Genomic DNA, 21607 nt, shown 5'->3' with positions numbered 1-21607 from the left:
GAGCAAAAGAATGTTATGTTCCCTAGAAAATCTGAAGCTTTGATCAAATCTATAATAAATCAAAATAGCTTATCAAGCTCAGTACATTCTCATGGGGACATTGTTATTTTGGAAGAAACAAACAAACAAGAAAATATGAACCCCAAAATAAATGAGTGTAGATATTTACCATAAAGTAAAATAGGCTCCCAGTATAGATGTTTTTGATTAAATGCATATACTCTCTTCCACTGTTTCCTTTCAACAGATGCTATTCTGAATTCTAAGAGCATCTTCTAAGAACTAAGTAGATTGATGAACGTGGAGATGTAAAACCAGCAGAGAGAGACTAACATAGTGGCTGTATGAGCACTGAGCAGAGCTTTAACCACACTAAGAGCCATGTACAGAATGAAACCTCAGATCACTCCTACACAGTGTGGGGCCGACTCTTACAACAGTTAGGATTCATGTTGGGGTAAAGAATGGCCCTGTGACTGTATGAAACGTACCCTATAGGTGAAGAGGACCTCTGAACGTCCTGTCCTGCCCTCATCCACCTCTACCTCCACTACCCCCTGGATGATGGGCCCTGGGGGGTCCAGTGAAGCAGGAGGCCGGACCGGACCGATCTCACACACAACACTGGAGAAGACACAGAACAGCTGGGGTAAGACAAAGGCCAGGTTTCTCCACCACACACACACACACAAACACAAGCAGACATACTGTACATCGAAATGTTGTGTTTAATGAAATATGTTACTCGCTGGACATAAAAGTACATTTACACGCAGGGCCGGTCCTTGCCGTTCTGGCGAGACCAAAGAAATGCCACCCCCCTTCACAAACCTAGAATAGTCCCAGTAAGCAAAATTATGTTGAAAAGACATCTAAAATAAGTATTTCCTAGACGTTTAAATCAGGTTCATTTTCGGTTGTGAATTAAAGTTGAAAAGACGTACAGTAGCAGTCAATAGTTTGGACACACCTACTGTACTCACTCAAGGCTTTTTCTTTATTCTACATTGTAGAATTATAGTGAAGACATCAAAACTATGAAATAACACATATGGAATCATGTAGTAACCAAAAAAAGTGATAATCAAAATATATTTTAGGCAGACGCCTAATCCAGCCTAATGAGCGGACCGGCCGTGATTACAGGGATGTGACTCTGCCCCCCCACTATCACTATACCTGGTGGAGACAGAGTATCTGTCCCCCTGGTGAACACAGTCCACTCCAGCCACCGTCACCTTCTTAATGTCCTCCTCCTTTATGCCCAGGTTAGACCCTTTAATGGTCACAACTATCCCGCCTTTCAGAGGCCCGAAACGAGGGATGATCTGGGGATTAGAGAGAGAAGGGATGATTTAGATGAGTATGGTAGATTAATATAGAATATCAAGGTCAGTGCCATCAGTGTGTATATAGTAGTGAACGGTCTTTAAAGTAGTAGTTTAGTGTGTATATAGCAGTGAACGGTCGTTACAGTAGTAGTTCATCAGTGTGTATATAGTAGTGAACGGTCTTTAAAGTAGTAGTTTAGTGTGTATATAGCAGTGAACGGTCGTTACAGTAGTAGTTCATCAGTGTGTATATAGCAGTGAACGGTCGTTACAGTAGTAGTTCATCAGTGTGTATATAGTAGTGAACGGTCTTTAAAGTAGTAGTTTAGTGTGTATATAGCAGTGAACGGTCGTTACAGTAGTAGTTCATCAGTGTGTATATAGCAGTGAACGGTCGTTACAGTAGTAGTTCATCAGTGTGTATATAGTAGTGAACGGTCGTTACAGTAGTAGTTCATCAGTGTGTATATAGTAGTGAACGGTCATTACAGTAGAGGTTATTCAGTGTGTATATAGTAGTGAACGGTCATTACAGTAGTAGTTTATCAGTGTGTATATAGTAGTGAACGGTCGTTACAGTAGTAGTTCAGTGTGTATATAGTAGTGAACGATCATTACAGTAGTAGTTCATCAGTGTGTATATAGTAGTGAACGGTCATTACATGAGTAGTTCAGTGTGTATATAGTAACGAACAGTCGTTACAGTAGTAGTTCAGTGTGTATATAGTAGTGAACGGTCATTACATGAGTAGTTCAGTGTGTATATAGTAGTGAACAGTCATTACAGTAGTAGTTCAGTGTGTATATAGTAGTGAACAGTCGTTACAGTAGTAGTTCAGTGTGTATATAGTAGTGAACGGTCGTTACAGTAGTAGTTCAGTGTGTATATAGTAGTGAACAGTCTTTAACGTAGTAGTTCATCAGTGTGTATATAGTAGTGAATGGTCGTTACAGTAGTAGTTCATCAGTGTGTATATAGTAGTGAACGGTTATTACAGTAGTAGTTCAGTGTGTATATAGTAGTGAACAGTCATTACAGTAGTAGTTCAGTGTGTATATAGTAGTGAACGGTCGTTACAGTAGTAGTTCATCAGTGTGTATATAGTAGTGAACGGTCGTTACAGTAGTAGTTCATCAGTGTGTATATAGTAGTGAACGGTCATAACAGTAGTAGTTCAGTGTGTATATAGTAGTGAACGGTCGTTACAGTAGTAGTTCAGTGAGTATATAGCAGTGAACGGTCATTACAGTAGTAGGTCAGTGTGTATATAGTAGTGAACGGTCGTTACAGTAGTAGTTCAGTGTGTATATAGTAGTGAACAGTCGTTACAGTAGTAGTTCAGTGTGTATATAGTAGTGAACGGTCGTTACAGTAGTAGTTCATCAGTGTGTATATAGTAGTGAACGGTCATAACAGTAGTAGTTCAGTGTGTATATAGTAGTGAACGGTCGTTACAGTAGTAGTTCAGTGTGTATATAGTAGTGAACGGTCATTACAGTAGTAGTTCAGTGTGTATATAGTAGTGAACGGTCGTTACAGTAGTAGTTCATCAGTGTGTATATAGTAGTGAACGGTCGTTACAGTAGTAGTTCAGTGTGTATATAGTAGTGAACGGTCTTTAAAGTAGTAGTTTAGTGTGTATATAGCAGTGAACGGTCGTTACAGTAGTAGTTCATCAGTGTGTATATAGCAGTGAACGGTCGTTACAGTAGTAGTTCATCAGTGTGTATATAGTAGTGAACGGTCTTTAAAGTAGTAGTTTAGTGTGTATATAGCAGTGAACGGTCGTTACAGTAGTAGTTCATCAGTGTGTATATAGCAGTGAACGGTCGTTACAGTAGTAGTTCATCAGTGTGTATATAGTAGTGAACGGTCATTACAGTAGAGGTTATTCAGTGTGTATATAGTAGTGAACGGTCATTACAGTAGTAGTTTATCAGTGTGTATATAGTAGTGAACGGTCGTTACAGTAGTAGTTCAGTGTGTATATAGTAGTGAACGATCATTACAGTAGTAGTTCATCAGTGTGTATATAGTAGTGAACGGTCATTACATGAGTAGTTCAGTGTGTATATAGTAACGAACAGTCGTTACAGTAGTAGTTCAGTGTGTATATAGTAGTGAACGGTCATTACATGAGTAGTTCAGTGTGTATATAGTAGTGAACAGTCATTACAGTAGTAGTTCAGTGTGTATATAGTAGTGAACAGTCGTTACAGTAGTAGTTCAGTGTGTATATAGTAGTGAACGGTCGTTACAGTAGTAGTTCAGTGTGTATATAGTAGTGAACAGTCTTTAACGTAGTAGTTCATCAGTGTGTATATAGTAGTGAATGGTCGTTACAGTAGTAGTTCATCAGTGTGTATATAGTAGTGAACGGTTATTACAGTAGTAGTTCAGTGTGTATATAGTAGTGAACAGTCATTACAGTAGTAGTTCAGTGTGTATATAGTAGTGAACGGTCGTTACAGTAGTAGTTCATCAGTGTGTATATAGTAGTGAACGGTCGTTACAGTAGTAGTTCATCAGTGTGTATATAGTAGTGAACGGTCATAACAGTAGTAGTTCAGTGTGTATATAGTAGTGAACGGTCGTTACAGTAGTAGTTCAGTGAGTATATAGCAGTGAACGGTCATTACAGTAGTAGTTCAGTGTGTATATAGTAGTGAACGGTCGTTACAGTAGTAGTTCAGTGTGTATATAGTAGTGAGCAGTCGTTACAGTAGTAGTTCATCAGTGTGTATATAGTAGTCAACGGTCGTTACAGTAGTAGTTCAGTGTGTATATAGTAGTGAACGGTCGTTACAGTAGTAGGTCAGTGTGTATATAGTAGTGAACGGTCGTTACAGTAGTAGTTCAGTGTGTATATAGTAGTGAACAGTCGTTACAGTAGTAGTTCAGTGTGTATATAGTAGTGAACGGTCGTTACAGTAGTAGTTCATCAGTGTGTATATAGTAGTGAACGGTCATTACAGTAGTAGTTCAGTGTGTATATAGTAGTGAACGGTCGTTACAGTAGTAGTTCAGTGTGTATATAGTAGTGAACGGTCATTACAGTAGTAGTTCAGTGTGTATATAGTAGTGAACGGTCGTTACAGTAGTAGTTCATCAGTGTGTATATAGTAGTGAACGGTCGTTACAGTAGTAGTTCAGTGTGTATATAGTAGTGAACGGTCGTTACAGTAGTAGTTCATCAGTGTGTATATAGTAGTGAACGGTCATTACAGTAGTAGTTCAGTGTGTATATAGTAGTGAACGGTCATTACAGTAGTAGTTCAGTGTGTATATAGCAGTGAACGGTCGTTACAGTAGTAGTTCAGTGTGTATATAGTAGTGAACGGTCATTACATGAGTAGTTCAGTGTGTATATAGTAGTGAACAGTCATTACAGTAGTAGTTCAGTGTGTATATTGTAGTGAACTGTCGTTACATTAGTAGATAAGTGTGTATATTGTAGTGAACTGTCGTTACAGTAGTAGTTCAGTGTGTATATTGTAGTGAACGGTCGTAACAGTAGTAGGTCAGTGTGTATATAGTAGTGAACAGTCATTACAGTAGTAGTCCAGTGTGTATATAGTAGTGAACGGTCGTTATAGTAGTAGTTCAGTGTGTATATAGTAGTGAACAGTCATTACAGTAGTAGTTCATCAGTGTGTATATAGTAGTGAACGGTCGTTACAGTAGTAGTTCAGTGTGTATATAGTAGTGAACAGTCTTTACAGTAGAGGTTTATCAGTGTGTATATAGTAGTGAACAGTCGTTACAGTAGTAGTTCAGTGTGTATATAGTAGTGAACGGTCGTTACAGTAGTACAGTGTGTATATAGTAGTGAACGGTCGTTACAGTAGGAGTTCAGTGTGTATATAGTAGTGAACGGTCGTTACAGTAGTAGTTCATCAGTGTGTATATAGTAGTGAACAGTCTTTACAGTAGAGGTTTATCAGTGTGTATATAGTAGTGAACGGTCGTTACAGTAGTAGTTCATCAGTGTGTATATAGTAGTGAACAGTCTTTACAGTAGAGGTTTATCAGTGTGTATATAGTAGTGAACGGTCGTTACAGTAGTAGTTCAGTGTGTTCAGTATAATCATTAGACTGTGGATGGGAGAGAGAGAGAGAGAGAGAGGAGAGAGAACGAGAGGGGAGAAAGAAGAGAGGAGAAAGAGATAGGGGAGAGGGGGGTAAAGAGGAGGTGGGGAGAGAGTAGAGGGAGGGGGGAGAGAGAGGAGAGAAAGGGGGGAGGAGAGAGAGAGAGGAGAGAGAGAGAGGAGAGAGAGAGAGGAGAGAGAGAGAGAGAGGACAGGGGGGAAGAGGGGGGAGGAGGGGGGAGGGGAGAGAGAAAGTTGAGGAGACAGCATGTGTAAGAGAAGAGTACGACAGTGACAGCTAAAGGGAAGAAGACAGGAAGGAAGAGTGCACCAGACCATACAGACCAGGCAGAGGAGAACACCTCTAGTGATAATCAGAGAGAGAGACTGTTCTCACGTCAGTGATCTTGGGGTTGGGGCACTGCGCTGGTTCCTGGGACCTGCACAATTTTCTGTACACACAGGACCTCATGTTGGCACACCACACACAGTTGTATTTGGGGTCGGCGTTCTTACACAGGCTGCAGTCCTCACGACCCAGAGAACAGTTATACAGCACCACTAAGAGATGAAGAGGAGAGGGGGGGGGAAGGAAAGAGAGAAGAGGAGGGGCAGGTAGAGTAGGTAGAGAAGAGGAGAGGGAGAGGTGGAGGATAGAGTGAGAGGAGAGGGTAGAATAGGAGAGAGGAGGAGGATAGAGCGAGAGGAGTGAGAGGAGAGGGTAGAATGGGAGAGAGGATGGGGAGAGAGGGAGGGAGGGGGAGAGGAGGAGGATAGAGTGAGAGGAGTGAGAGGAGGGTAGAATGGGAGAGAGGAGGGGGAGAGGTGGAGGTGGAGAGGAGGAGGATAGAGTGAGGAGTGAGAGGAGAGGGTAGAATGGGAGAGAGGAGGAGGGGGAGAGAGGGAGGGGGAGAGGTGGAGGATAGAGTGAGAGGAGTGAGAGGAGAGGGTAGAATGGGAGAGAGGAGGGGGAGAGGTGGAGGATAGAGTGAGAGGAGTGAGAGGAGAGGGTAGAATGGGAGAGAGGAGGGGGAGAGGTGGAGGATAGAGTGAGAGGAGTGAGAGGAGAGGGTAGAATGGGAGAGAGGAGGGGGAGAGGTGGAGGGGGAGAGGAGGAGGATAGAGTGAGAGGGTAGAATGGGAGAGAGGAGGAGAGGTGGAGGGGAGAGGTGGAGGATAGAGTGAGAGGAGTGAGAGGGTAGAATGGGAGAGAGGAGGAGGGGGAGAGAGGGAGGGGGAGAGGAGGACGATAGAGTGAGAGGAGTGAGAGGAGAGGGTAGAATGGGAGAGAGGAGGAGGGGGAGAGGTAGAGGGGAGAGGTGGAGGATAGAGTGAGAGGAGTGAGAGGAGAGGGTAGAATGGGAGAGAGGAGGAGGGGGAGAGGTGGAGGGGAGAGGTGGAGGATAGAGTGAGAGGAGAGGGTAGAATGGGAGAGAGGAGGAGGGGAGAGAGGGAGGGGAGAGGAGCGGGGGGAGGGGGGTTTGAGAGGAGGGGTAAGAGATCAAACAACAACTCCACACCAATAACCCACCAGTCTGTACAGGATTCATATCTTATTCAAATAAGCTTGACCTTTGTCCCCAAAACTGATGAAATAATAATAATAATGGCTGAATATTAAACATGTCCAATACTCGGGTTATCCAACGCAGGTCCATTAGGGTGAAAGAGTTGAAATGGATCAACAGTTTGAGCAGAATAATCCTGGTTGTATTCAGACAGCTGTTTGAACAGTGCATTGAACAGCAGCACTGCATCAACTCCAGACTCACCAGTCAGAGTGCTGTCAATCTTCTTCTCTGAGTCTCTGTCTTTGATGTGGAAGGACACATTGACCTCCTGCTCCTTGTCGTAGGAAAACTAACACACAGGACATACACAACAGAGAAAACACACTGAGTTACTGAGGGCCAGAGACGTGTCAAAACACACTTGCTGGCTCTTGCTCACACACACACACACACACACACACACACACCGGGGTTTCTGTTAGCTGGTTATAGCTGGCTTTCGGACGATTTAAAAAAAGGAAAAGCGATGAATAAAACTGTCCGGGAGAAGAAGTGTTTTACCACTAAGTGCATTATGGGACGAACCACCTCACGTAGCCTACTGGGAAGAAAACATTAAGTTAAACATTCTGATCTATTACATCAGACTCATTGCTTTTAAGATATATATTTGTATGTAGCCGAGGACTATCGGTTGTATGAATTGGGGATCTGTCGTCCCACAACTGTCCCAGAGTCTGTTTGGAATAGGCTATTTCCTTCTCCCACAGAACGACTAGCTGACCAATAGGTAAACTGTTCTACTATGGGGGAGATTAGACTGACAGGCCAGTGATTCTGCTGTTCTCTACTTGTCTTGTTGGCTGAGGAAACTCAATGTGGACAGTTCTTCTATCTTCAACGTCAGCATCGTTGCATCCTTGAGTTGCATGTTCTGTTAAGATGAATTAGCATCATGTAAATGTTATTTCTGTCATTCTGAGCACCGTGGGTGGACGCCCTAATCAGGTTACCACCCAATGCATATGGGTCCGGTACATTTCTCAAACGTCTTAAATTATAATGCTTCCTGTCAAATATCCAGCACCACATTTTCCTAACGAAAACGCTGACATGCACGCATGCACACACAATCCAACACGCACACAACACGCACACCAACACGCACACCAACACGCACACCAACACGCACACCAACACGCACACAACACGCACACCAACACACACACAACACTCACACCAACACGCACACCAACACGCACACCAACACGCACACCAACACGCACACCAACACGCACACCAACACGCACACAACACGCACACCAACACACACACAACACACACACAACACGCACACCAACACGCACACCAACACGCACACCAACACGCACACCAACACACACACAACACGCACCCCAACACGCACACCAACACGCACCCCAACACACACACAACACGCACACCAACACGCACCCCAACACACACACAACACTCACCCCAACACGCACACCAACACGCACACCAACACGCACACCAACACGCACACCAACACGCACACCAACACGCACCCCAACACACACACAACACGCACACCAACACGCACACCAACACACACACCAACACGCACACCAACACACACACAACACGCACCCCAACACGCACACCAACACGCACCCCAACACACACACAACACGCACACCAACACGCACCCCAACACACACACAACACTCACCCCAACACGCACACCAACACGCACACCAACACGCACACCAACACGCACACCAACACGCACCCCAACACACACACAACACGCACACCAACACTCTAGGGAATGATTCTGGGGAAGTTTTAAAAAAAAATTCTCCCAAAATAGACTCCCCATCTGATGTGTTTGTGATTAAACCCAATGACTCCCCCCTAGAGTGGGTAGCAGTGCTGTGACTCGCAGCTCAATAGCTTTTAACTCCATACTGGCAGCCTCTCAAACTCAGTATGAAAACAGATGGGTGGAGAGACAGAGACAGACAGAGTTGGAGTACTGGCTGGAGGCTGGAGGTGAATGTCTTTGGGACAGAAGGAAAAGACTTGTAACTGCTCATGTGGGGCGCTGGGATGTAAAACCTGTGTTGTCTCAACTACAGGTGGATATTACTGACCTCATAACCCTTGAAGTTGAACTTCAACCCCTCATTAAAGGTGAACTCTTCCTCCATGTGTTTCATGAGCTCCGTGCCAATCTTAAACGTGTGATCCTGGAGAGAGAGAGAGACACACACACACACACACACACACACACACACACACAGGACAGAGAGACACACACACACACACACACACAGGACAGAGAGACACACACACACACAGGACAGAGAGAGACACACACACACACAGGACAGAGAGAGACACACACACAGGACAGAGAGACACACACACAGGACAGAGAGAGACACACACACAGGACAGAGAGAGACACACACACACACACAGGACAGAGAGACACACACACACACACAGGACAGAGAGACACACACACACACACACACACACACACACACACACACACACACACACACACACACACACACACACACACACACACACACACACACCGGACAGAGAGAGACACACACACACACAGGACAGAGAGAGACACACACACACACACACACAGGACAGAGAGAGACACACACACACACACAGGACAGAGAGAGACACACACACAGGACAGAGAGAGACACACACACACACAGGACAGAGAGAGACACACACACACACAGGACAGAGAGAGACACACACACAGGACAGAGAGAGACACACACACACACACACACAGGACAGAGAGACACACACACACACACAGGACAGAGAGACACACACACAGGACAGAGAGACACACACACACACACACAGGACAGAGAGACACACACACACACACACACACACACACACACACACACACACACACACACACACACACACACACAGGACAGAGAGAGACACACACACACACACACACACACACACAGGACAGAGAGAGACACACACACACACACACAGGACAGAGAGAGACACACACACACACACACAGGACAGAGAGAGACACACACACACACACACACAGGACAGAGAGAGACACACACACACACACACACACAGGACAGAGAGAGACACACACACACACACACGGACAGAGAGAGACACACACACACACACACACACACACAGGACAGAGAGACACACACACACACACAGGACAGAGAGAGACACACACAGGACAGAGAGAGACACACACACACACACACACAGGACAGAGAGAGACACACACACACACACAGGACAGAGAGACACACACACACACACACAGGACAGAGAGAGACACACACAGGACAGAGAGAGACACACACACACACACACACACACACACACAGGACAGAGAGACACACACACACAGGACAGAGAGAGACACACACACACACACACAGGACAGAGAGAGAGAGACACACACACACACACACACACACACACACACAGGACAGAGAGAGACACACACACACACAGGACAGAGAGACACACACACACACACAGGACAGAGAGAGACACACACACACACACACACACACACACACACACACACACACACACACAGGACAGAGAGAGACACACACACACACACAGGACAGAGAGACACACACACACACACACACACACACACAGGACAGAGAGACACACACACACACAGGACAGAGAGAGACACACACACAGGACAGAGAGACACACACACACACACAGGACAGAGAGACACACACACAGGACAGAGAGACACACACACACACAGGACAGAGAGACACACACACACACACAGGACAGAGAGAGACACACACACAGGACAGACGCAGACACACACACACACACCCCGGACAGAGAGACACACACACACACACAGGACAGAGAGACACACACACACACACACACACACACACAGGCACAGCAGCACGCACACACACACACACAGGACAGAGAGAGACACACACACACACACACACACAGGACAGAGAGAGCACACACACACACAGGACAGAGAGACACACACACACACACAGGACAGAGAGACACACACACACACACACGACAGACACACACACACACACACACAGCACACACACACACACACACACAGGACAGAGAGAGACACACACACACACACACACACACAGGACAGAGAGAGACACACACACACACAGGACAGAGAGAGACACACACACACACAGGACAGAGAGAGACACACACACACACAGGACAGAGAGAGACACACACACACACAGGACAGAGAGAGACACACACACACACAGGACAGAGAGAGACACACACACACACAGGACAGAGAGAGACACACACACACACAGGACAGAGAGACACACACACAGGACAGAGAGACACACACACACACACAGGACAGAGAGAGCACACACACACACACACACACACACACACACACACAGGACAGAGAGAGACACACACACACACACACACACACAGGACAGAGAGAGACACACACACACACACACAGGACAGAGAGAGACACACACACACACACACACACACAGGACAGAGAGAGACACACACACACACACACACAGGACAGAGAGAGACACACACACACACACACACACACACACACAGGACAGAGAGACACACACACACAGGACAGAGAGAGACACACACACACACACACAGGACAGAGAGAGAGAGACACACACACACACACACACACACACACACACACACACACACACACACAGGACAGAGAGAGACACACACACACACACAGGACAGAGAGACACACACACACACACACACACACACACAGGACAGAGAGACACACACACACACAGGACAGAGAGACACACACACACACACACAGGACAGAGAGACACACACACACACACACAGGACAGAGAGACACACACACACAGGACAGAGAGAGACACACACACACACACACACACAGGACAGAGAGAGAGAGACACACACACACACACACACACACACACACACACACACACACACACACACACACACACAGGACAGAGAGAGACACACACACACACAGGACAGAGAGAGAGAGACACACACACACAGGACAAAGAGACACACACACACACAGGACAGAGAGAGAGAGACACACACACACACACACACACACACACACACAGGACAGAGAGAGACACACACACACACACACAGGACAAAGAGACACACACACAGGACAGAGAGAGACACACACACACACACACAGGACAGAGAGACACACACACACACACACACACACACACACACACACACACACACACACACACACACACACACACACGGACAGAGAGAGACACACACAGGACAGAGAGAGACACACACACACACACAGGACAGAGAGAGACACACACACACACACAGGACAGAGAGAGACACACACACACACACACAGGACAGAGAGACACACACACACACACACAGGACAGAGAGAGACACACACACACACACAGGACAGAGAGAGACACACACACACACACACAGGACAGAGAGACACACACACATACACACACACACAGGACAGAGAGAGACACACACACACACACAGGACAGAGAGACACACAGGACAGAGACACACACAGGACAGAGAGACACACAGGACAGAGAGACACACAGGACAGAGAGACACACACAGGACAGAGACACACACAGGACAGAGACACACAGGACAGAGACACACACAGGACAGAGAGACACACACAGGACAGAGACACACACAGGACAGAGAGACACACAGGACAGAGAGACACACAGGACAGAGAGACACACACAGGACAGAGACACACACAGGACAGAGACACACAGGACAGAGACACACACAGGACAGAGAGACACACAGGACAGAGAGAGACACACAGGACAGAGAGACACACAGGACAGAGAGACACACACAGGACAGAGAGAGACACACACAGGACAGAGAGAGACACACACAGGACAGAGAGAGACACACACAGGACAGAGAGAGACACACACAGGACAGAGAGAGACACACACAGGACAGAGAGAGACACACAGGACAGAGAGAGACACACACAGGACAGAGAGACACACACAGGACAGAGAGACACACACAGGACAGAGAGAGACACACACAGGACAGAGAGAGACACACACAGGACAGAGAGACACACACAGGACAGAGAGACACACACAGGACAGAGAGAGACACACACAGGACAGAGAGAGACACACACAGGACAGAGAGACACACAGGACAGAGAGACACACACAGGACAGAGACACACAGGACAGAGACACACACAGGACAGAGAGACACACAGGACAGAGAGACACACAGGACAGAGAGACACACACAGGACAGAGACACACACAGGACAGAGACACACAGGACAGAGACACACACAGGACAGAGAGACACACAGGACAGAGAGACACACACAGGACAGAGAGAGACACACAGGACAGAGAGACACATACAGGACAGAGAGACACACACAGGACAGAGAGAGACACACACAGGACAGAGAGAGACACACACAGGACAGAGAGAGACACACACAGGACAGAGAGAGACACACAGGACAGAGAGAGACACACACAGGACAGAGAGACACACACAGGACAGAGAGACACACACAGGACAGAGAGAGACACACACAGGACAGAGAGAGACACACACAGGACAGAGAGACACACACAGGACAGAGAGAGACACACACAGGACAGAGAGACACACACAGGACAGAGAGAGACACACACAGGACAGAGAGAGACACACACAGGACAGAGAGACACACAGAGAGAGACACACAGGACAGAGAGACACACACAGGACAGAGAGAGACACACACAGGACAGAGAGAGACACACAGGACAGAGAGAGACACACAGGACAGAGAGACACACACAGGACAGAGAGACACACACAGGACAGAGAGAGACACACACAGGACAGAGACACACAGAGAGAGACACACAGGACAGAGAGACACACACAGGACAGAGAGAGACACACACAGGACAGAGAGAGACACACACAGGACAGAGAGAGACACACACAGGACAGAGAGAGAGACACACAGGACAGAGAGAGACACACACAGGACAGAGAGAGACACACACAGGACAGAGAGAGACACACACAGGACAGAGAGACACACACAGGACAGAGAGACACACACAGGACAGAGACACACAGGACAGGCAGAGAAACACAGGACAGGCAGAGAAACACACAGGACAAGAGAGCATGTATATTAGAATGAGTAGAAGTCAGTCAGGCTGTCAGGCAAAACCACAACGAACCATATTAGATAACCAGTACTGTACATGATCTAATAGTGAATGAGTAAGACAAGCGGATGTACTCTCATTAGAGGAACAGCCAAGTTAATATTCAATGATAGACCATGACTAAATAGGTGTCTGAAATGTCATCCTATTCCCTACAGTGAACCCAACATGGCACCCTATTCCCTACAGTGAACCCAACATGGCACCCTATTCCCTACAGTGAACCCAACATGGCACCCTATTCCCTACAGTGAACCCAACATGGCACCCTATTCCCTACAGTGAACCCAACCTGGCACCCTATTCCCTACAGTGAACCCAACATGGCACCCTATTCCCTACAGTGAACCCAACATGGCACCCTATTCCCTACAGTGAACCCAACATGGCACCCTATTCCCTACAGTGAACCCAACATGGCACCCTATTCCCTACAGTGAACCCAACATGGCACCCTATTCCCTACAGTGAACCCAACCTGGCACCCTATTCCCTACAGTGAACCCAACATGGCACCCTATTCCCTACAGTGAACCCAACATGGCACCCTATTCCCTACAGTGAACCCAACATGGCACCCTATTCCCTACAGTGAACCCAACCTGGCACCCTATTCCCTACAGTGAACCCAACATGGCACCCTATTCCCTAAGTAGTGCACTGTATAGGTAATATGGTGTAATTTGGGACGCAACCTAAGAGCAGTGTCTATCTCACCTTGTAAATGTCCAGGTTCTTCCCTTGGAAGCTGATGGGGATGGGGTGGCCTACAGGGATGAGATGAGGGTCTGGGTTCTCAAACTGAGGACAGCTATCAGCCTGGAGAGAGAACAGAAGGTAGCTGGTTTAATCACAGACAGACATACAGGCAGGCAGGCAGGCAGACATACAGGCAGGCAGGCAGGCATACAGGCAGACAGACATATAGGCAGACAGACATATAGGCATACAGGCAGACAGACATACAGGCAGACAGACATACAGGCAGACAGACATACAGGCAGACAGACATACAGGCAGACAGACATACAGGCAGACAGACATACAGGCAGACAGACATACAGGCAGACAGACATACAGGCAGACAGGCAGACATACAGGCAGGCAGGCATACAGGCAGGCAGACAGGCATACAGGCAGACAGGCATACAGGCAGACAGGCAGACAGGCATACAGGCATACATGCAGACAGACCAGCAGATAGGCGGAGCTTGCCAGTTGCCACCTATAAGGCAGAAAGTCGGTAACAGATACAAGCTGGCTCAGAGACAATAGCTCTATATCAATTCATCTTCCTTCACTTCCTCACATCCTCTCTTCTGGCCTGCTTCTCAAAAAGTATTGGACCTTCTTCTTAAGGAGGCGGGGAGAGAGGACACAAGGAATTGTGGGTTGACAAAAGGAGATTGAGCCAAACTGTCTAGTTGACTGAGACAGGGCTTCTTCCTACTTGTTGGGCTTTGATGATGTGAACTCCGTCTACAGAGTCATCTCTGTCACTGCAGGTGTGGTCCTGGGCATTCCACTGGCACTGCCACTCACTGGTCACACATGCTATACACCTGGGGACAATCAACCAGTAGGAAGAAGAGTTAAGGAATCAGAGTTTATATAGCCAATGAGCACAGAAATCCTCAAAGGTGTTCAGTGTAAAATGACTGAACAGAGCACTGAGATTAACTGTCAGAAAAGCATCATTAACGGGTAGTCTCCATAAAGCAGTCGTCACCTACGGGTCGATCTTCAAGGTATTCCTAGTCGACCACCAAACATTTCTGGAAAACTAACGATAAAGCCTTGCACTCCTATTTTATTAACATTACACATGATTCAGAAGTCCTGCGCGCCGGGTTGGCAAAGTGTTCCAACCATTTCATTTGTCTGAAGGGAGAAACTCCACGACCAGAGAACCACCGTCAAAGAATACAGCAAACAGCTGCTGTTTTTATGACTGAGTTCATGTTTAAGTTTTTATCCAGTACTGTCAACAGTACTGTACTGTTGTTTTATTATCAGCAGCTCGTCAGGTCTATTGTAATATCCAGGAATATTTCACTTCTCTGGTCATAGGAACAACATGAAATGGAGCATGAGGCAGAAATAATGTGATGCGACTCAAGTTCGGCCATCAGGTGGAAGACGGTGTCCCCTCTCTCTGGTCAGTCTCCCCGGAGGAAAGGAGAAAGCAGGGACTATGAGAGGTGTCCCCTCTCTCTGGTCAGTCTCCCCGGAGGAAAGGAGAAAGCAGGGACTATGAGAGGTGTCCTCTCTCTCTGGTCAGTCTCCCCGGAGGAAAGGAGAAAGCAGGGACTATGAGAGGTGTCCTCTCTCTCTGGTCAGTCTCCCCGGAGGAAAGGAGAAAGCAGGGACTATGAGAGGTGTCCTCTCTCTGGTCAGTCTCCCCGGAGGAAAGGAGAAAGCAGGGACTATGAGAGGTGTCCTCTCTCTGGTCAGTCTCCCCGGAGGAAAGGAGAAAGCAGGGACTATGAGAGGTGTCCCCTCTCTCTGGTCAGTCTCCCCGGAGGAAAGGAGAAAGCAGGGACTATGAGAGGTGTCCCCTCTCTCTGGTCAGTCTCACCGGAGGAAAGGAGAAAGCAGGGACTATGAGAGGTGTCCTCTCTCTGGTCAGTCTCCCCGGAGGAAAGGAGAAAGCAGGGACTATGAGAGGTGTCCCCTCTCTCTGGTCAGTCTCCCCGGAGGAAAGGAGAAAGCAGGGACTATGAGAGGTGTCCTCTCTCTGGTCAGTCTCACCGGAGGAAAGGAGAAAGCAGGGACTATGAGAGGTGTCCTCTCTCTCTGGTCAGTCTCCCCGGAGGAAAGGAGAAAGCAGGGACTATGAGAGGTGTCCCCTCTCTCTGGTCAGTCTCACCGGAGGAAAGGAGAAAGCAGGGACTATGAGAGGTGTCCCCTCTCTCTGGTCAGTCTCCCCGGAGGAAAGGAGAAAGCAGGGACTATGAGAGGTGTCCTCTCTCTCTGGTCAGTCTCCCCGGAGGAAAGGAGAAAGCAGGGACTATGAGAGGTGTCCTCTCTCTCTGGTCAGTCTCACCGGAGGAAAGGGAGAAAGCTGGGACTATGAGAGGTGTCCTCTCTCTGGTCAGTCTCCCCGGAGGAAAGGAGAAAGCAGGGACTATGAGAGGTGTCCCCTCTCTCTGGTCAGTCTCCCCGGAGGAAAGGAGAAAGCAGGGACTATGAGAGGTGTCCCCTCTCTCTGGTCAGTCTCACCGGAGGAAAGGAGAAAGCAGGGACTATGAGAGGTGTCCTCTCTCTGGTCAGTCTCACCGGAGGAAATGAGAAAGCAGGGACTATGAGAGGTGTCCTCTCTCTGGTCAGTCTCCCCGGAGGAAAGGAGAAAGCAGGGACTATGAGAGGTGTCCCCTCTCTCTGGTCAGTCTCCCCGGAGGAAAGGAGAAAGCAGAGACTATGACAGTTGTCCCCTCTCTCTGGTCAGTCTCCCCGGAGGAAAGGAGCCAGCAGGGACTATGAGAGGTGGACTCTCTGCTGCGCTCTCCCTCCGCTGAGACTAACCATCAGTCCAGTAAAATAAACAAGATCATTATTTCAATTTATGCTCAGCTATGCCTCGCAAATGATACAACTGATCTATTTTGTTATCAAAGCTCGAATTTTGAAATAGAATATGGTTTGAGAGGAACAATATTGTCAGGAAGGCATAAAGCCAATATGTTGTGATAATGTATTAGGCCTACTGCACAAACCTCATTCCTACACAACAGTTTTATTAGGTTACTGTTGCATAGGCTTACATTATTAAGTCCTGTTTTTAAAGAATAACTGAGTGGTAGATTTCAGCCTGGAAAGTGATCTTGCCTCAGAAAAGGTTGGTGACCATAAAGGGTTTAACTGGCACCACTTACGGCGTGTTCTCTGACTTCCTGACGGTGGCGGCACAGTTGTAGAACTTGTATTCACTGGACGTCACCTCGATGCCATCGTTCACCAGGATCTTTACCTGCATCGTCACAAAGTCTGAACACAAAACGACAGAATATCACAGTTACCACAGTCCATTGTTCTGAGAGGAAATGTTAGCCTGGACCAGTATTCAGGAGGACTCACCCTGCTTGTCAGGTGTAGAGGGGATGTTCACAGGGTCAGGGAGGGCACAGGTGACCTTCTGGTCCATCACCACAGCTTCACTAGTGTTTGAACCAAACCTGCACTCGATAATGTCAGAAGGGCCGATCTTGGGGAGGGAGGGGATGTCGATTACAACCTGGACAGGAGAAAAACAGAGAGCTCTTTGAGGAGTGAGAGAGAGAGAGACAAGACCGAGAGCGAGAGAGAAACAAGAGAATAAACTTCCTCTTGAATACAAAGAAGTCCATTGAGGAAATGCAGTTATTTTTCAAGTCACAGGAACAGTTATGTGGTTATGTGACAAAAAGTCAAGTTCCTGGAGAGAATTGAGATGAAATGGAGTGAAATAAAGGGAAGTAACTGATATTCAGGTCTACAGTACAAAATGTACACAGTTCATTAATCCAGAACTGACCCCGTGAGTGAGTGAGTGAGTGAGTGAGTGAGTGAGTGAGTGAGTGAGTGAGTGAGTGAGTGAGTGAGTGAGAGAGAGTGAGAGAGAGTGAGAGAGAGAGTGAGAGAGAGTGAGAGAGAGAGTGAGAGAGAGAGAGAGAAATGCACTGGAAGGGAGGAGAGCTTAATGAATTGACTAGAGTTAAACTCAGGATGAATGAATTCAGAATGAAGCAAACCCAGCACAACAGATGAGGGACCTTTCACACTGGACAGGACAGCTGCCAATGACAGGGAAAGTAGACATGTACACTCAACCACTCAGTACCTGCTGGGTCTTCCTACAGCTAAGGTTGGGTGGGTTAAAGGCCTGGATCTGAACACACTGCTGGTTGGGGCTCCACAGCCATGTGTTGTCATCCTCAGCCCTGGGACAGTCTCCCTTCCTGGTACACCTGGAGGAGAACAGACCAGTCACAACCTGGACGACGGCTAAGCAGGAGTCTGGACGACGGCTAAGCAGGAGTCTGGACGACGGCTAAGCAGGAGTCTGGACGACGGCTAAGCAGGAGTCTGGACGACGGCTAAGCAGGAGTCTGGACTACGGCTAAGCAGGAGTCTGGACTACGGCTAAGCAGGAGTCTGGACGACGGCTAAGCAGGAGTCTGGACTACGGCTAAGCAGGAGTCTGGACTACGGCTAAGCAGGAGTCTGGACTACGGCTAAGCAGGAGTCTGGACTACGGCTAAGCAGGAGTCTGGACTACGGCTAAGCAGGAGTCTGGACTACGGCTAAGCAGGAGTCTGGACAACGGCTAAGCAGGAGTCTGGACTACGGCTAAGCAGGAGTCTGGACTACGGCTAAGCAGGAGTCTGGACTACGGCTAAGCAGGAGTCTGGTGTCATGACGTTGCCCTCTTTGGACACTGCGAGCAACATCCCCCGACCTCTATATTTCTGACACCAGGCTCTGTAAGAGCGGTCGTAAATTCCTACAAGGAGATCCTCTCCTCATGACCCCAGTATAGAGAGAACAAAGGAGTTCTTCCACCTCACAGAACTGGAGAACAGAACGACATTTGTTTTCTGGAGAAGGTATAAAAGAGCGGTGAAGAATCCAGCTACGAACTGGTCCGTTTGGTACAATTTTGTGAAACTCATGAGAGACAATACGGCCACATTACCATAACCATGCTTATAGAAGAGTCTCAGGTATGAGACTTACATCTAAATGGTTGTATAAAATGAATGAATAAGGATGGAACTGTTTGTGAAATTGTGTAATGTGATTTTGGACTGTTTAACCTGTTATGGCTAGGGGGCAGTATTTTCACGGCCGGATAAAAAACGTACCCGATTTAATCTGATTATTACTCCTGCCCAGAAACTAGAATATGCATATAATTATTAGCTTTGGATAGAAAACACTCCAAAGTTTCTAAAACTGTTTGAATGGTGTCTGTGAGTATAACAGAACTCATTTGGCAGGCCAAAACCTGAGAAGATTCCATGCAGGAAGTGCCCTGTCTGACAATTTCTTGCCCTTCTTGATTATCTCTATCCATTACAGGGGATCTCTGCTGTTACGTGACACTTCCTATGGCTCCCATGGGCTCTCAGAAGGCAGCAAAAAGCTGAATCGTGGCTTTGCAGGCTCTGGCTGAAAAAAAGTAGCGCATTTGGGTAGTGGCTGGTCACAGTACTGTGAGACTCAGGCTCGTGCCCGAGTCAACCCCATGCTTTATTTTCTTTCGTCTGTTTACCTAAATGCAGATTCCCGGTCGGAATATTATCACTTTTTTACGAGAAAAATGGCATAAAAATTGATTTTAAACAGCGGTTGACATGCTTCGAAGTACGGTAATGGAATATTTAGAAATCTTTTGTCACGAAATGCGCCATGCTCGTGACCCTTATTTACACTTCGGATAGTGTCTTGAACACACGAACAAAACGCCGCTATTTGGATATAACTATGGATTATTTTGAACCAAACCAACATTTGTTATTGAAGTAGCAGTCCTGGGAGTGCATTCTGACAAAGAACACCAAAGGTAATCAAACTTTTGTAATAGTAAATCGGAGTTTGGTCAGGGCTAAACTTGGTGGGTGTCTAAATAGCTAGCCGTGATGGCTGGGCTATCTACTCAGAATATTGCAAAATGTGCTTTCACCGAAAAGCTATTTTAAAATCGGACACCTCGATTGCACAAAGGAGTTCTGTATCTATAATTCTTTAAATAATTGTTATGTTTTTTGTGAACGTTTATCGTGAGTAATTTAGTAAATTCACCGGAGGTTTGCGGGGGGTATGCTAGTTCTGAACGTCACATGCTAAAGTAAAAAGCTGGTTTTTGATATAAATATGAACTTGATTGAACAAAACATGCATGTATTGTATAACATAATGTCCTAGGTGTGTCATCTGATGAAGATCATCAAAGGTTAGTGCTGCATTTAGCTGTGGTTTTGTTTGGTGTGACATTATATGCTAGCTTGAAAAATGGGTGTCTGATTATTTCTGGCTGGGTACTCTGCTGACATAATCTAATGTTTTGCTTTCGCTGTAAAGCCTTTTTGAAATCGGACAGTGTGGTTAGATAAAGGAGAGTCTTGTCTTTAAAATGCTGTGAAATAGTCATATGTTTGAAAAATTGAAGTTTTTGTATTTTTGAGGAATTTGTAATTCGCGCCATACCTATCATTGGATATTGGAGCAGGTGTTCCGCTAGCGGAACGTCTAGATGTAAGAGGTTAATGAAGGAAACTCCAATTCCCTTTGGAGTCTTAACTAAGTCCTTGGCACGCCCCCAGGGACACAGACAGGACCTGGCGTCATGAG

General features: G+C 46.9%; 1 protein-coding gene across 1 annotated transcript in view; it reads right to left on the bottom strand.

The window, feature by feature from the left end:
- The window catches only part of LOC106576598 (plexin-B2), a 200696-nt gene that overhangs the window by 43959 nt on the left and 135130 nt on the right, over positions 1-21607 (bottom strand). Inside the window, exons 9-18 of the mRNA XM_045722352.2 lie at positions 19095-19221; positions 18353-18509; positions 18151-18262; positions 15726-15837; positions 14993-15094; positions 9088-9183; positions 7193-7280; positions 5818-5981; positions 1180-1328; positions 492-624 (exon numbers count right to left, since the gene is read on the bottom strand). Of these exons, the coding sequence (XP_045578308.2) occupies positions 492-624; positions 1180-1328; positions 5818-5981; positions 7193-7280; positions 9088-9183; positions 14993-15094; positions 15726-15837; positions 18151-18262; positions 18353-18509; positions 19095-19221 (1240 nt within the window). The remainder of the gene's footprint in view (positions 1-491; positions 625-1179; positions 1329-5817; positions 5982-7192; positions 7281-9087; positions 9184-14992; positions 15095-15725; positions 15838-18150; positions 18263-18352; positions 18510-19094; positions 19222-21607) is intronic.

This window comes from Salmo salar, chromosome 07 (assembly GCF_965601325.2).
Source record: "Salmo salar chromosome 07, fSalSal1, whole genome shotgun sequence".
NCBI classification, from domain to species: Eukaryota; Metazoa; Chordata; class Actinopteri; order Salmoniformes; family Salmonidae; genus Salmo; species Salmo salar.
This window is presented reverse-complemented; position numbering and strand designations above follow the sequence as displayed.